General features: G+C 31.7%; 1 protein-coding gene across 1 annotated transcript in view; it reads right to left on the bottom strand.

The window, feature by feature from the left end:
• Positions 1–16,798, bottom strand: part of LOC129974994 (fibrillin-2-like) — a 124,278-nt gene that overhangs the window by 74,986 nt on the left and 32,494 nt on the right. Inside the window, exons 15-18 of the mRNA XM_056087843.1 lie at positions 14,760–14,858; positions 13,287–13,385; positions 11,812–11,910; positions 3,764–3,862 (exon numbers count right to left, since the gene is read on the bottom strand). Coding sequence (XP_055943818.1) covers positions 3,764–3,862; positions 11,812–11,910; positions 13,287–13,385; positions 14,760–14,858 — 396 coding nt within the window. The remainder of the gene's footprint in view (positions 1–3,763; positions 3,863–11,811; positions 11,911–13,286; positions 13,386–14,759; positions 14,859–16,798) is intronic.

The raw sequence follows: 16,798 nt of genomic DNA, 5'->3' as shown, positions 1-16,798 counted from the left end.
TCTTTAGCAAGTGTCCAGTTTTTCCGAAGCACTATGGCTTTTTCTTTCTTAGCTTTTAATTCATATAACTTTTTAGCTATTCATCTATACTCATATAAAGCTCAATGTGTTTGCGTTGGCGCTCTACAGGCCAGACCGTTTGACTACAACTATCAAATTTGGCACATGTATACCTTGGAGGTCGGGAATGTGCACCTGGGGTCCCTTTTTTGAATTTTTAATTAAAATTTTAATTATTAATTAAAAACTAACTTTTCCGCCAAAAAAAAATCTTCATTTTCCCCACCGCCAAATGAGTAAGGCTTCAGTTTTTTTTTTACCACGCTAATAAGGCTAGTCTTAATATTTTTCGGCCGATTATTTCAAGCGATTCATTTTATTTTCTTAATGTTTGATGCATTTAAAATTAAACATTGCTAATTAATCGATCTTTCAGATTCATTCTGATGTACTTTTGAATTAAAATAAAACAGAATAAAGGAAATTAAAAGTTTCTAATCTGCATAGCGTTACCCCAACTGGCGTAGAAAAACTCACACATTTGCGTTACCGTAACTGGCGATGTAAATTCACGCATGCGCATTGTATTCTGATTGTTGACAATTATTATCAACGGATGCGGACTTGATTTAAATTAGTATTTTTAGGTTAGTTGTATGCTTTTGTAATTAAATTATATTTATGTTAGTTATATATTTTTTGTATATGCTTATAGTTTTAAATACAGAGTTTTTTAACCTGTTTGCAACTGATTATTTTAAACGATTCGTTTTATTTTCTTAGAGTTTGATGCATTTAAAACTAAGCATTGTTAATGAATCGATCTGCTCATGATGAATCTGAGAAAATTTTGTTGACAAATTCTTGAGATATTACATAAATTAAGAAAGATATTCTTTAGTGCCCATAAAGTTTAAACGCTCAGTGACTCTATTTTCAGTAATCATTGTAAAAAATGCTTTGTTTCAGTAAAAAAATATTATTATTTTAATTGCAGATTAATCCTTTCCACTTTAATTTAAGGCATAAATTCTACGGGAGCTAAGAGAAAATTAGAGCGATACACATCACGTTATGACTGAAGGCTTTTATAATATTATGAGTGAATAATATGACTACCAAAATTTGAAGTTTTAAAATATTTTGATGAAGAAGCTATTAAAGTAGGAATTGCATAAAATATTTAATTATTAAAATTTTAACGAACATTAAGATTGGTGAAATGGCTGGTCGCCAAAGGCAGCTAGTAAGTAATATAAAAAGAATTTATATTATTTATTTGTTATTATATTTTATAAGTAATATAAAAAAAAATCTTTAAGTCAATTCCTACTTCGGTCAAAAAAGAACATTTTTATTTTAGTTACGTTTTATTAGATAATTACAGTTAATGTAAATAAGTATATACATGTGACAGAATCACAGTATTAAGTGGCAAAAGTGAAAACAAATTTCCCATTTTCCTTTCTATATATGGTGTTGGACTATTATTTTTGTTTGTTACTATTTATTTTCTTTTTTTTTTTTCTACTTTATGAAACTGATGGTGGTCTCTAATTTCTCATCGCAAGAATTGAACTCGTATTCTTCACTTTCAAGAGTAAAAATACTGCAAGCCTTGCCTTTTATCGATTGAGCTACTGCCTGTCGATTTCAATTTTCATTACAAACTGTTAAAACTCTATTTAAAATATTAAAAATTAATTAAATTTAATTAATATTTGAAAAAAAACATTATCGTCATTCACTACAAGTTAAAAAAATGTATTTGAATTTGAGTGGATGAATGAAAAGTAATTTATTAACGATTGAATTATTGACAAGATATATAAATAAATAAATATAGAAAGAGTGTGAACTAATAGTAGGAATTGAAAAATATGTTTCTCCTAAAATGAATACTTCTCAGAGCACTAAAATTTTCGAACTCGAAATAGACTATTAGTAAATATTTGAGTAGTAATACTCTAAAGTGCCAGAAAAATTGGTGTACCAATCTAATATCATGTAGAGCTCCCCTCGAGCACGCAGAATTTCTGTAACATGACGTGGCATGAATTCAACTAATTGGTCAAGATACTCTGTAAACAGTTCACACGATGTTTCCTGCAAGGCAGTCCCGGAAGCCATGAGAGTGCGAGGTGATGGAAATTTTCTAAGGACTGAGCGACACAAAACATCCCAGATATGTTCGATGATGTTGATGTCAGGGGAATTAGGTGGCCAAGAGAGGGAACGAAATTCAGAAGAGTGCTCCTCAAGCTACTCGGTAGCTACTGTAAATTTGTGGGGTTGTTGCAATTGTCCAAGTCTGTCAGAATGCCCACAGGACATGAATGGATAAAAGTGGTCATAAAAGCAGCCGATATGTCATGGTCGCGTCTAGACCGTCATCAACGGTCCAATTTCATGTTAACTGTACACGCCCCATACTATCACAGAGCCTCCACCAGCTTGAACAGTTCCTTGCAGGCATGAGAAATCCATGGATTCATGGGGTTTTCTCCACAACTGTACACGACCATCCACCCGATATAACTGGAAACATGATTTGTCAGACCAAACAACGTTTTTACAATCATTAAGAATCCAATAATGGTGTTAGAGAGCCCCGGCAAGGCACAAAACTTTGTGCCGCTGAGTCAACAATGATGCAAATGATAGTCTGCGGCTGCAAAAGCCTATATAATTTAGGGTACGTTGCACAGTGTGTAGGCTAACACTTGTTGATGGGCCTGCATTCAAATACGCAGCAATTTTAGGAAGTAATGAACGTCTGTCTCGTGTAACGATACTTTTCAGCCGTCAATGCTCCCGTTCTGTCAAGGTCATTTTCCGGTCGCACATCTGTCAGAGATTTGAAGTTTTAACGGATATTAATATTTCCTGCACACAATTGAAATTGTCGCCATTGAAAATCCAAACTGCACTGCTACTTCGGAAATGCTGTGCCCCATCTCTCGTGTTTTGACTATTAGTCTCCGTTAAAAATCACTTAAATCTTGAAAACCTTTCATTCTAACAGATACTAATCAAAAATCTGTTGTCTCAATTATTTGCATAGGATCTCCTATACTGGTATTTATAGCTTTTAACTGTAGTTCCCTAGATATTTAAAAATCATAGCTGCGGTAAATAAGTACGTCTTTATTATTAACATTATTTAGTTTATGACCCAAATTACACAACAACACATCATATCCAAAGAGTTAAATCGAGATTATCGACTCCTCAAGAGATTAGAATTTATGGAGGGATTTCTTCTCATCTTTAAAAGATAATTTCGGGCTTAATTATTAGCATTTAAGTCTATTTGATATATTTCACCCAAAGTATCAAAATATATTTCATTAGTTCATTTCTTGAATCTTTATAAAATTATTTCTAGCAAAAAAGACAGGCATTCATGGAAATGAAAGATAAGAAGTATGGAAATTATAATTTTCTAAACTGCAATTTTAATTTCAAGAACAGAACAGCACAAAAATATACTTTCTACATTTCTACTAAAATTAATGTAGATTTTAACATTCACTTTTCTTGGCCATAAAACATTCAGTTCCGAGCATCAGGGGTCTGATGCACTGACTGTTTCTTATTTTTTTTTTTCATTTTTCCTTGATTTTGTACTATAGAAGAATATTTTCTGTTAAATTGTGCCGAAATTTCAGGAATATGAAAAAACAATTTCTTACACTCATAACTGGAACTTTATCAGTAAATAGTCATATCAATATCATAAGAAAATAATTTATTAAAATACCTTCGCATTTGTTTTTATTCAATAAATATCCTGTGTTGCAAGTACAAACAGGTTGGTCGTCTTTGAAACTGCATACTCCATTTGGACCACAATCACATGCTGAAAGATTCAGAAAATGATTCTTAATAACAAACAATAAAATTCCAATAACAGGAAAAGAATATAAATATTTATTTATTCCTACACGTATTATGAACGAAAAAATTCAACTGTCTGTTAAACTATGAAAAGCAACATTCGATGAACGTATTGAAAAGCAACATTCGATTCTCCATAGCCGAATGGCTGTCACACTGGCCTCGTAATCAATAGAAAGTGTGTTTGAATTCCGCTAGAAACAATCCGATTTATAATTTATGCAAGCATTTTATTACTTGATTTATGTTTTTCTTTATTTCGTGTTCCAAAATATTCTGGACCTTTCTTTAGTTTATCAAATGAGTGCTCTAGACTTTTCTTACTGTCCCCAGAAGAGTATTATGGAACTTTCCCTGTTAGTATAAAAGCCGAAGAGATCTCAGTCACTGTGCTCTGAGTTCGGAGTTAAGTTAATAAATTGATTTAGCTCTACTTCTTGTATGTCATTGAGTTCCACATTAAAGTTCCTACGTAACAATATTGCTATTAAATATGAAGGAATATTTTAAAGGGTTTCCTTATTTTAAATTTACGTTTTCATCATCAACTATATAGTATACATTCTATGGATTAGAAAAATAATTTAGATGGTGGAGATGTGTTCTTACGTTTTTTGTTTTCTGAATTGGTAAAGCGGAAAAATTCGTAAAAAAATTATACAGATTTGAATAAAATATTAATAAACTATGTTTTGAAAACACAGTGATCGAAAATTAAAAATTGCACATTATATACCTCCTCTGTCACCTGTAATAAATAAACCCAACAAATTTTAACACAAAATAATAAAGAAAGACGAAATATTAAAGAAAAAAAATTTACACATCCCGTACTTAATGAATTACATAGAAAATTGCTCCCGAATGGAAATATCTGTGATAATCTTCAAATGTCTCCAAAGCACTTAGCTCTGATTCTTCTTTTAAATCATATAACTCATTAGCTATTCATATTATATGAATAAATTTCTTCTAAACATGGAAGGCACTCTTAGTCCCACTTCCGAACTCCAATTAACTTTTAGTAAATATTGGAGAAGGAAGATTTCCCATTATATTTTGAAATCATTGCGGTGTTAAATAAATCTTTATTACCATCAATATTGTTTCAAATTACCGAACTACTCATCATATCTTAAGAGTTAAATCGGGATCATCGACTCCTCAAATTTTCTAGAATTTATACAGAGTTTTCTAATTACCTTTAATAGACAATTTCGGGCTTAAGCATTTAAGACTTTTATATATAGCACTAAATTATTAAAAACATATTTCTCTCGACCCTTTCTTGAATGTTTATAAAATCAGTTTTAAGAAAAAGAGATTCACGAAAGGAAATGAATATGAAGACGTCTGGAATTTATAATTTTCTAAACTCTAATTTCAGATTTTATTTATTAACTGAACAGATCACATCATACTTTCAACACATGTCATTTATGAATTCAACATTCTCCTTCCATGGCCATAAAAAAATTCACTTCAGAGCATTCGGGATTTGATGCACAGAACAACACTCTTTATTTTACTTTTTAATTTTTCGATTATCTTCAACTACAGCAGAATTTTTTCCTTCAATTAATGCCGAAATTTCAGGAATATGAAAAAACAATCTTTTACACTCCTAACTGGAATTTTATCAGTAAATAGTGATATCTCTTAAAGTAAAGTACACATCGCAAAAGCTCCCTTACATTTATATAATTTGAAGTTAACTCTCTACGTCATTATTGGCTTTTTTAAAAAGTAATTAATCTTTAAAAATTCCTTTTTTCGTAACGGTTTTCCTTTTCTGACGTCATTAATGTTTACTTTCAGATGTAATATCGGCACGAAAAGGAATTGTTCGTTGTAAATTGTTATAGAATACCTTTTCCTGTGAATGTTGAATTTTATGCATTTAAAACTGTGAATATTTGTAAATAATCACCGCCGTAGCAGAAATTTTATGTATATACATAAATTCTGAATGAGTTTTAATTAAAACTACTTCATTAGTACAGGAAGTGCAGTGAACTATTTACTGACGTCCGCATATAACTTATCAGAAAGCTAAGTCTGTCAAATACTAATTTGATACGCTGTACCATTTTTGGCGTCCCCGGCAGAACATTTTGAAATATATCAAAATGTTTAGTACCGTAAGAGGTTTTAAAAAAGAAGATCTTAAATTTGTAGCGGAAGAAATTAATGAAACGTTTCCGCCAATCGTTACAGTAGCTGATTTAAAGAAAATTATCCTTAGCAGTGTAGAATATAAAGAAAATCCTGATTTTGGGCAAGAACTTTTAACCATAGCCATCGCTGATTGGAAGCTGAAAGAACAACAAAAAATTGAAGAAATCAAAGCTACATTGGAACTCCAGAAAGCTAAAATGGATCATGATTTATAAATGGCGAAAATTCAAGCTCAAAAGTCTCTTCCACCTGATTTAAATTATGGTACGAATACTTGTAAGCGTAAATTGGCATTACCTAGATTAGAATTTAAACAATTTGGCGATGATATAAAAGATTGGCTACCTTTTTGGAGTCAGTTTGAACAAATTCACAAAGATGAAGAAATTCCACCAGAGGAGAAATTTCGATATTTAATCCAAGCCACAGTTGCTGGGTCACGTGCGAGAGAAGTAGTTGAGAGTTTTCCACCAACAGGCGCCAATTATTTAAAAGCAATTGAAAGACTTCAATCTCGTTTTTGAAGAGAGGAAATCTTGGTAGAAGGTTATGTTAGAGAACTCTTAAAATTGATTATATCTGTACAAACTGAAGAAAAGGTTTCATTGACATTCTTATATGATAAACTTGAGTCGTATTTACGCTCTTTGGAAACATTAGGTGTTACTACTGATGCAAATGCAAGTATTTTATATCTTATGGTAGAATCATGTTTTACCGCTGAATTTTTAAAAGCATGGAATCGCATGTTCTTCTTGTTCAAAATATGATGCAAAGAAGCTCTTTCAACATTTAATGGAATTTCTCAGAACGGAAGTTCAGAGTGAAGAAAGATTAAGTTTAGCTGTAGCTGGGTTTGGTTTAGGTAAAAATCCAAGATAGTAAACCATACAAAAAGAAAAATTATGCTTCTGATCATTCGCGAAATAAAATGCCAACTGCTGCAGGATAGCTGAAAACCACATCAACTGCAGTAGTCAAGAAATTTGTTTTCTGTGAAGGCAAGCATATGAGTTCATAATGCTTTTCGGCTCAAGAAATGAGTTTGTCGGAAAGACAGAAAATCGCCAAAGAGAAACGTTGTTGTTTTTCATGTTTATTACAAGGACACACAACGAAGACTTGTAAAGTTTTTTAAAGATGTTTGGCGTGTTCAAAGAAGCACGTGCCGTTGATGTGTGATAAGATCACCTCACTAGATACGCCTCAGCTTAAAAAAGGAGAAAATCCGCTAAGTGAAACTGAAGTCAACATGTCTAATTTCAATAAACGAAGTACAAAAGTATTTCTTCACACTTTAAAGGCCAAACTAGTATCGGAAGATAAAATGCAAAATGTGCGATTACTTTTAGATTCGGCTTCACATAAATCATATATTTTAAATAATGTTGCAAAAGAAATGAAATATTTGCCTCTGCGCCAAGAAAAACTGATATATTCTCTTTTTGGCTCAGTTTCTATCAAAAAGATTCTGCATGACTGCTACAAAATACGATTCAGAGATTTAAATGAGAACTTTTCTTGTAATTTTGATCCTGTATGTATTTTGATCTTGTAATATCCATCCTGCTTGCAAAGGCTCTAGGTTAAAAGAATTAGAAGATGATAATATATTTTTGTCTGACATAAGGGACAGTAATGGAACAGTTTATATCCTCATTGGAGCAGACATTATGGGAAAACTTCTCACCGGTAACAAGAGGATGTTATCATCTGGTCTCGTAGCAATTGAAACATACCTTGGCTGGATATTGATGGGAAAAGTACCAGAAGGAGATACTCCGAATGAAAACTTGGCGATGAAAGTTACATCACTGTTTATGAATGAAGCTCATATATCTCATTTGTGGAGATTGGATTCAATCGGTATCAATGATCCTATTGAGAAAAAGTCAAAACAAGAAATTGACCTCCAAACAAGAGAACATTTTTAAGAAACAGTTGCTGTAAATGCTGATGGGAGGTACGAAGTCTGTTTACCTTAGGCTGATGACAAATCACCATTACCTGATAATTTAAATTTGGTTAAGAAACGACTGAATTACACAACTTCAAAACTTGTGAGTATGAATTTATATCAAGAATTGTCTTGAAGAGGGAATCACGGAAGAAGTCCCGCAAGCTGAAATCTCGAATTATGGAAGTTATCTACCTCATGGCTTAGTTATAAAACCAAGCAGTAGTACGACTCCAATACGACCAGTGTTTGATGCATCGGCCAGACTGCCTAATCATCCATCTTTGAACCAGTGCTGCAATGTGGGCCAAATTTGATGGAACTTATTCCTGACCTTCTTCTACGTTTCAGAAAAGAAAAAAAATTGGAGTAACAGGTGATATCAGAAAAGCATTTTGCCAAATAAGTATTCGTCAGGAAGACAGAAAATTTTTAAGTTTTCTATGGTGGAAAAATATGAAGGAAAAGAAACTGAAGTATTTCCGGTATGCTAAAGTAGTGTTTGGAGTGAATTGTAGCCCCTTCCTTTTGGCGTCAGTAATTGATTACTACATTAAGAAAAGTGAGGGGGTACGATAACGGATTTAAGGAAAAGCTCGCCCAGAGTTTTGATGTTGATAATGTTGTCACCAGTGTAGAAAGTAAAGAAGAATTAGAGGCTTTTATCCATGAATTAAAAGATCTTATGTCAAAAGGTGGATTTGAATTAAGAGAATGGCAATATTCCGTACACAGCAATGAAAGTTATGGTAAAATAGAAACTCACGTTTTGGGATTGATCTGGAATAAAGAAATTTACTCTTTAAAAAATGACATGAACTGAAAAAATGATATGAATATTGAAAAGGTGATGAAAAGAAGCATTCTATCCATATTACACAAGGTGTTTGATCCATTTGGTTTCATCTCACCAGTCATGCTCTGTCCGAAAATTATGTTACAGAAAATCTGGAAAACAGGAATTGGTTGGGATGAAGAAATTAATTGTGAATTATGATACGAATTTTTGAAATGGTTTCAAGAGCTGAAACTTTTGAAATATATAGAAATTCCAAGGCACATTCAAATTAATAAAGAAACTCTAAGCAACTGTGCCATCCATACTTTTATCGATGGAAGCCAAGATGCATATGCAGCTGTGACATATTTGAAAATTCAAAATAAAAACAAAATTGATTTTTTTAGCTGCCAACTCTTGATTAACTCCCTTGAGAGGAGCCACTATTCCAAGGATAGAACTTTTAGCTGCTATTATTGGTGTCAGATTGGCAAATTCCATCATTAAAGCCTTTCGATGGGAAAATATCGAAAAATATTTCTGGAGTGATTCGACCACTGCTTTGGCATGGTTATTGAGAGAGGAAAACTGGTCAATCATGACCAGTTTTGTTCGCAATCATGTTCAAAAAATCAGAGAAAATAGTGATCCAACATCCTGGAGGAATGTGCCAGGTAAAAGAAACCCAACAGATTTGCCCTCGAGAGGTTGCAAGGCAAAACATTTGCTTTCCTCAAAATGGTGGGAGGGTCCTCAATGGATAAAGGATCCATCGGAATTCAACATTCTGATGAATACATTGAATCATCATTGGGATGAAGAAGAGATTCTAAATGAAAAATCAAAAACCACTTATACATTAACAAATAGTTAAGTCAACGTAGGAGAGAATTAGCACTACAAATATTTTTCAAATAATAATAGTGTTGTTCGAATCGTAACATGGATTCTTCATTTCAAGCAAAATTGTTTGAAACCAAAAGAACGGAGTTGTGGAGAATAAGTTGCTGCAGAATTCTGTGAAATAGAAGTGAAAATAATGCGCATGACTCAAGAAGAATCTTTCATTTCTGAAAATGATAGTCGACTTAAAACTCTTCAAGCATTTAAAAGATGAGCAGGGCATTATTCGGCTGAAAACTAAAATAACATATGGAAAAGATAAAAACGAATTTTGAAAGCCTGCTATCCTTCCTGGAAATCACGAAGTAGTGAGACGACTGCTCACCTACACCCATGTAAAAAATTGTCACGCAGGAGTGCAAATACTTATCAATTTGTTTAGAGAAAAGTTCTGGATTCTTCACAGAAGAAAAACTGTGAAACAAGTTTTGACAAGTTGCATTATTTGTAAAAGATTTTGTTCGAAGAACTTTGATATGATTGCTCCTCCTGTTCCAGAAAATCGAGTAAAAAATGCAGTAGTGTTCCAGATTACCGGCATTGATATGGCTGGACCACTTTTTCTAAAGGAAAATAAGAAAGGGTGGGTACTGTTATTTACTAGAGCCGTTTACAGAACGGTTCATTTTGAACTTGTCATTGCCACCTCGACGGAAGCGTTTTTGATGGAATTTCGAAGATTTGTAGCACGTTGGGAGGGGACAGTGCTCAGTTGTGTACTGTGACAATGGTTCAAAGTTCAAAGGAGCAGCCAAAATTTTGAAAAAAATGAATTGGGAACAAATAAAAAACAAGGGGCTGTGAATGCTGTTGAGTGGAAATTCATCCCACCAACTGCCGCATGGTGGGGCGATTGGTGGGAGAGACTCATAAGAATAAGGAAAGATTTACTAAAAAGAGTCTTAGGAAGAGCGAGTTTAAGTTATGAAGAAACAGCAACGGTTTTGGCAGATTGTGAAAGTATTATCAATTCAAGGTCGCTGACTTACATAACTGAAGACGAAGCTATAAAACCAATCTCCTCTTCCATGTTCCTTCAAGACATCTAAGAATACAAACTTCCTGATATTGGTCAAAAAATTTTTACTAAGAGTATCAGGATTAGGCAAACATTAATTAAAACCTTGAGGAGCCGATTTAGATTTGAATACTTGGGCACTCACATTCAACGAGCAAGCAAGAAGCAGTCAAGACCAACAATTTCCCTCGGTGATATTGTCTTGGTGGGCGCAGACAATAAAAAACGAATTGACTGGCACTTGGGGCAGATTTCTGAGCTGATCCCTAGCAAGGATGAAGAAGTTCGCCTAGTCAAAGTGCAAACATCGAACCACGAACTGCTTCGAACTATTCAAAGAATCTACCCATTGGAGATAACATGATGTCCTGATGTTTTAAAGAAAGGTGATTTAAATATTCAACCAGAGGAAAAGAAAAAGAGGTGTGTCATTTCCTCTAAAGATGAGACCAAACTCAGAAGGGCTGAAAGAAGACACAAGGTACCAGAAAGAGGGCACTTATAAAAGGATAATATTTTTTTAGTTATATTCGTTTATTAATTATTTTGAACTTATTTAGCCTACATTTTAATTTTTTTTATTATAATTTATAATCAAAAAGTGGGAGGATGTTAAAATAGAGTAGACATCGCTAAGGCTGCCTTACATTTATATAATTTCAAGTTAACTCTCGACGTTGTCATTCTCTTTTTTAAAAAGTAAATAATCTTCATAAATACCGTTTTTGGCAAAGTAATTTCTCTTCTGACATCATTCTGTTTATTTTCAGATACAATCTCGGCATGAAAAGGAATTGTTCGTTGCAATTTGTTATAGAATTCTTTTTCCTGTGAATGTTGAATTTTCTGCATTTAAGCCTGTGAATATTTGTAAATGATCACAGCCGTAGCAGAAATTTTATATATATACCTAAATTCTGAAAGAGTTTTAATTAAAACTGCTTCATTAGAACATGAAGTGCCGTGAACTATTTAATAGCGTCCGCATACAATTTACCAGAAAGCTAGGTTAGTCAGTGACTGATATAACACGATTTAACATTATCAATATCACAAGAAAAAATATTATTAAAATACCTTTGCATTTGTTTTTATTCACTGAATATCCTCGGTTGCAAGTACAAACAGTTTGGTCGTCTTTGAAGCTACATACTCCATTAGAACCACAATCACATGCTGAAAGATTCAGAAAAAATAATTCTTAATAACAAACAAAGAAACTCCAATAAGGCCAAAGAATATAAATATTTATTTATTCCAAAACATGAGATGAAGAGAAACATTCATTGTCTGTTAAAATATGCATATATCATATTATATTACTATTAAATATGAAGGAATTTTTCAAGGATTCCTTTATTTTAAATTTACGTTTTCATCACAAAATTTATAGTAAACATTCTACGGATTAGAAAAATAATTTAGATGGTTGAGATGCGTTTTTACGATGTTTTTTTAATGTATAGGGGAAGCAGAAAAATTGGTAAATAAAACATTTTATACGCATTTCAATAAAATATTAACAATTTATATTTTAAAAACACAGTGTTAAAAAGAATATCGCTTATTATATTTCTAACCTCCTCTGTCACCTGAAATCAAAAATCCAAACAAATATAAATAGAAAATGATAAAGAAAGATTAAATTTAAATTAAAATAAAAAATTCACATATCGAGTACTTAATGAATAAAATAGAAAATTGCTCCCGAATTGAAATATCGTTGGCAAGCTTTTAACTTCTCCAAAGCATTATGATCTGGTCTTTCTTTTAAATCATATAACTATTTAATTATCCGTATCAGATAAACAAGTTTCTCATAAAAATGGAAGGCATTTAGAGTGAAAAGGCCATCTTAACCTCATTTTCAAACTCCAATTAAAATTTTAGTAAATATTGGTGAAAGAAGAGTTCCCATTATATTTTGAAATCATTGCTGTGTAAAATAATTCTTTATTACCATCAATATTGTTTCAAATTACCAAACTACTCATCATATCCTAAGAGATAAATCGGGATCATCAACTCCTCAAGTTTTCTAGAATTTTTAGAGTATTTTTCTTTTCTTTAATAGATAATTTCAGGTTTAAGCTTTAAGACTTTTATATATATCACTAAATTATTAAAAACCTATTTCTCTCGACACTTTCTTGAATATTTATAAAATCAGTTTCCAAAAAAGAATTCCAAGAAAGGAAATGAATATGAAGACGTCTGGAATTTATAACTTTCTAAACTCTAATTTTAGATTTTTATTTAGGAACTGAACAGCTCACATTATACTTTCAACACATGTAATTTATGAAGATTTCAACATTCTGCTTCCATGGCAATAAAAAATTAACTTCAGAAAATTCCGATTTTCATGCACAGAGCAATTTTGTTTATTCTACTTTTTCATTCATCTATTGTCTTGAACTGCAGAGAAATTTTTTCTGTGACTTAATGCCGAAATTTTCGGAACATGAAAATACAATCTTTTACTCTCATAACTGGAACTTTATCAGTAAATAGTGATATCAATATCTTAAGAAAATACATTATTCAAATACCTTCGCATTTGTTTTTATTCACAGAAAATCCTGTGTTGCAAGTACAAACAGGTTGGTCGTCTTTGAAACTGCATACTCCATTTGGACCACAATCACATGCTGAAAGATTCAGAAAAAAATTCCGAATAACAAACAATGGAATTTCAATAGGGGCAAAGAAAATAAATATTTATTTATTCCCACCAGTGATATTAGCAAAAAATTTATCGTCTGTTAAACTATGCATACATTATATTATATTACTTTTAAAAAAGAAGGAATTTTTTAAGGATTCCTTTATTTTAAATTTACGTTTTCATCATCATTTATATAGTATAGTTTCTATGGATTAGAAAAATAATTTAGATGGTTGAGATGCGTTTTTACGAGTTTTTTTTCTTTGCTTGTGAAGCGGAAAAATTGTAAAATAAAAAAACTTTTATACGCGTTTTAATAAAATATTAACAATTTATATTTTGAAAACATAGTGATTGAAAAATAAATATCGTTTATTATATTTCAAACCTCCTCTGTCGTCTGAAATAAAAAAACCCAATCAGTATAAATAGAAGATAATAAAGAAAGACTAATATTTAAATTAAAATAAAAAATTCACATATCGAATACTTAATGAATAAAATAGAAAATTGCTCATGAATACAAAAATCGTTGGCAAGCTTTTAACTTCTGCAAAGCATTATGATCTGTTCCTTCTTTTAAATCATATAACAATTTAATTATCCATAATAGATAAATAAGTTTCTCCTAAACATGGAAGGCATTTAGAGTGGAAAGGCAATCTTAGCCTTTTTCGAACTCCAATTAAACTTTTAGTAAATATTGGAGAAGGAAGAGTTCCCATTATATTTTGAAATCATTGCTGTGTAAAATAATTCTTTATTACCATCAATATTGTTTCAAATTACCAAACTACTCATCATATCCTAAGAGTTAAATCGGGATCATCTACTCCTCATGTTGTCTGAATTTTTGGAGTAATTTTCTTTTTTTTAATATATAATTTCAGTTAATGCTTTAAGACTTTTATATATATCACTAAATTATTAAAAACCTATTTCTCTCGACACTTTCTTGAATATTTATAAAATCAGTTTTAAAAAAAGAGATTCAAGAAAGGAAATGAATATGAAAACGTCTGGTATTTATAACTTTCTAAACTCTAATTTCAGATTTTTATTTAGGAACTGAACAGCTCAAATTATAATTTCAACACATGTCATTTATGAAGATTTCAACATTCTCCTTCCATGGCAATAAAAAATTAACTTCAGAAAATTCCGATTTTGATGCACAGAGCAATACTGTTTATTCTACTTTTTCATTCATCTATTGTCTTGAGCTGCAGAGAGATTTTTTCTGTGACTTAATGATGAACTTTCCGGAATATGAAAATACAATCTTTTACTCTCATAACTGGAACTTTATCAGTAAATGGTGATATCAATATCTTAAGAAAATACATTATTCAAATACCTTCGCATTTGTTTTTTTTCAAAGAAAATCCTGTGTTGCAAGTACAAAAAGGTTGGTCGTCTTTGAAACTGCATACTCCATTTGGACCACAATCACATACTGGAAGATTCAGAAAAAAATTCTAAATAACAAGCAATTGAATTTCAATAAGGACAAAGAAAATAAATATTTATTTATTCCAACCCGTGATATTAGCAGAAACTTTATCGTCTGTTAAACTATGAATACATTATATTATATTACTTTTAAAAAAGAAGGAATATTTCAAGGATTCCTTTATTTTAAATTTACGTTTTCATCATCATCGATATAGTATAGTTTCTATGGATTAGAAAAATAATTTATGCTTTGAGATGCGTTTTTAAGGGGGGTTTTCCTGTGTTTGTGAAGCGGAAAAATTGTAAAATAAAAAAAAATTTATACGCATATTAATAAATTATTAACAATTTACATTTTGAAAACATAGTTATGGAAAAATAAATATCGCTTATTATATTTCTAACCTCTTCGGTCGCCTGAAATTAAAAAACCCAATAAATATAAATAGAAGATAATAGAGAAAGACTGAAATTTAAATTAAAATAAGAATTTCACATATCGAGTACTTAATGAATAAAATAGAAAATTGCTCCCGAATAGAAATATCGTTGGCAAGCTTTTAACTTCTCCAAAGCATTATGATCTGTTAATTCTTTTAAATCATATAACTATTTGGTTGGCAACTAAGTAATTGCGGATTTTTTTTAGAAAATCAAAGACAGTTTTTTAATGGAATTAAATAACTTTATTCTGTAATGTATTGCCCATTTTGATCAATGACCTTTTGCCATCTTTCAGGCAGCATCATAATCCCACGTTCATAAAACTTCTGGTTTTTATTAGCAAAAAACTGAATCAGGTACGATTTGACATCATCATCATTATTGAAATTTTTACCATTCAAGGAGTTTTGTAAAGATCGAAACAAAAAGTAATCAGATGGTACAAGGTCAGGACTATATTGTGGATGTGGCAAAACATCCCAAACAAGCTCCAATAATTTTTGCCGAGTGACCAAAAATGTGTGTGGCCTTGCATTGTCATGATGGAATACAACACCTTTTCGATTTGTCGATTCGGGCCGCTTTTCTTCACTTGCATTGTTTAATTTCGTTAGTTGTTCAATGTAGACATCAGAATTGATCGTTCGGTTTTTCGGTAAGAGTTCAAAGTAGACAATTCCTTTGTAATCCCACCAAACTGATAACAAAACCTTCTTTTGATGAATATGAGCTTTTCATGTTGTTTGAGTTGGTTCACCTGGCCTGCTCCACGATCTTTTCCACTTGATATTGTTGTAAACAACCCATTTTTCATCGCCAGTTATCAGTCGTTTTAAAAATGGATCATTTTCATCACGTTTCTTTAGCAAATCGCAGCTGTTAATGCGTTACGTTAAATGTGTTTCTTTCAGTTCGTGAGGAACCCATGTGTCGAGTTTTTGAACATAGCCAAGTTGTCTTAAGTGATTTTCAATGCATGTATGTGATACATGCAGCTTCTCTGCAATCTCACGTGTTGTACTGTGACGATTCGAATCGATTATTGCTTTGATTATGTCGTCATCCAATTCAACTGGACGACCAGAGCGTTTTTGATCTTTGAGTGAAAAATCACCAGAACGAAATTTGGCAAACCAATTTCGACACTGCCGTTCTTTTAAGGCTTCGTTACAATAAACAGCACATAACTTTTTATGAGCTTGCGAGGCGTTTTTCCCTTTGCGGAAATAAAAAAGCAAAATATGACGAAAATGTTAATTTTTATTTTCCATTTTTCAACGAACGCCAAACGAAAACTACGCAACCGATCAAAAAACTTTTTTTACTGATTAACAGCCGAATTGCCAACAATCAAATAAACAAATGTGTTTTGCATTTGTACTACTTCTGCAAATCTAAAAATTCAACTGAAGCCATCTATGAGTGAAACAAGCAATTACTTAGTTGCAAACCCAATATTTAATTATCCATATTAGATGAACAAGTTTCTCCTAAACG

Source organism: Argiope bruennichi, chromosome 7, assembly GCF_947563725.1.
Source record: "Argiope bruennichi chromosome 7, qqArgBrue1.1, whole genome shotgun sequence".
In the NCBI taxonomy this organism is placed as follows: Eukaryota; Metazoa; Arthropoda; class Arachnida; order Araneae; family Araneidae; genus Argiope; species Argiope bruennichi.
The sequence above is the reverse complement of the archived record's forward strand: the minus strand, read 5'-3'. Positions and strand labels throughout refer to the sequence as shown.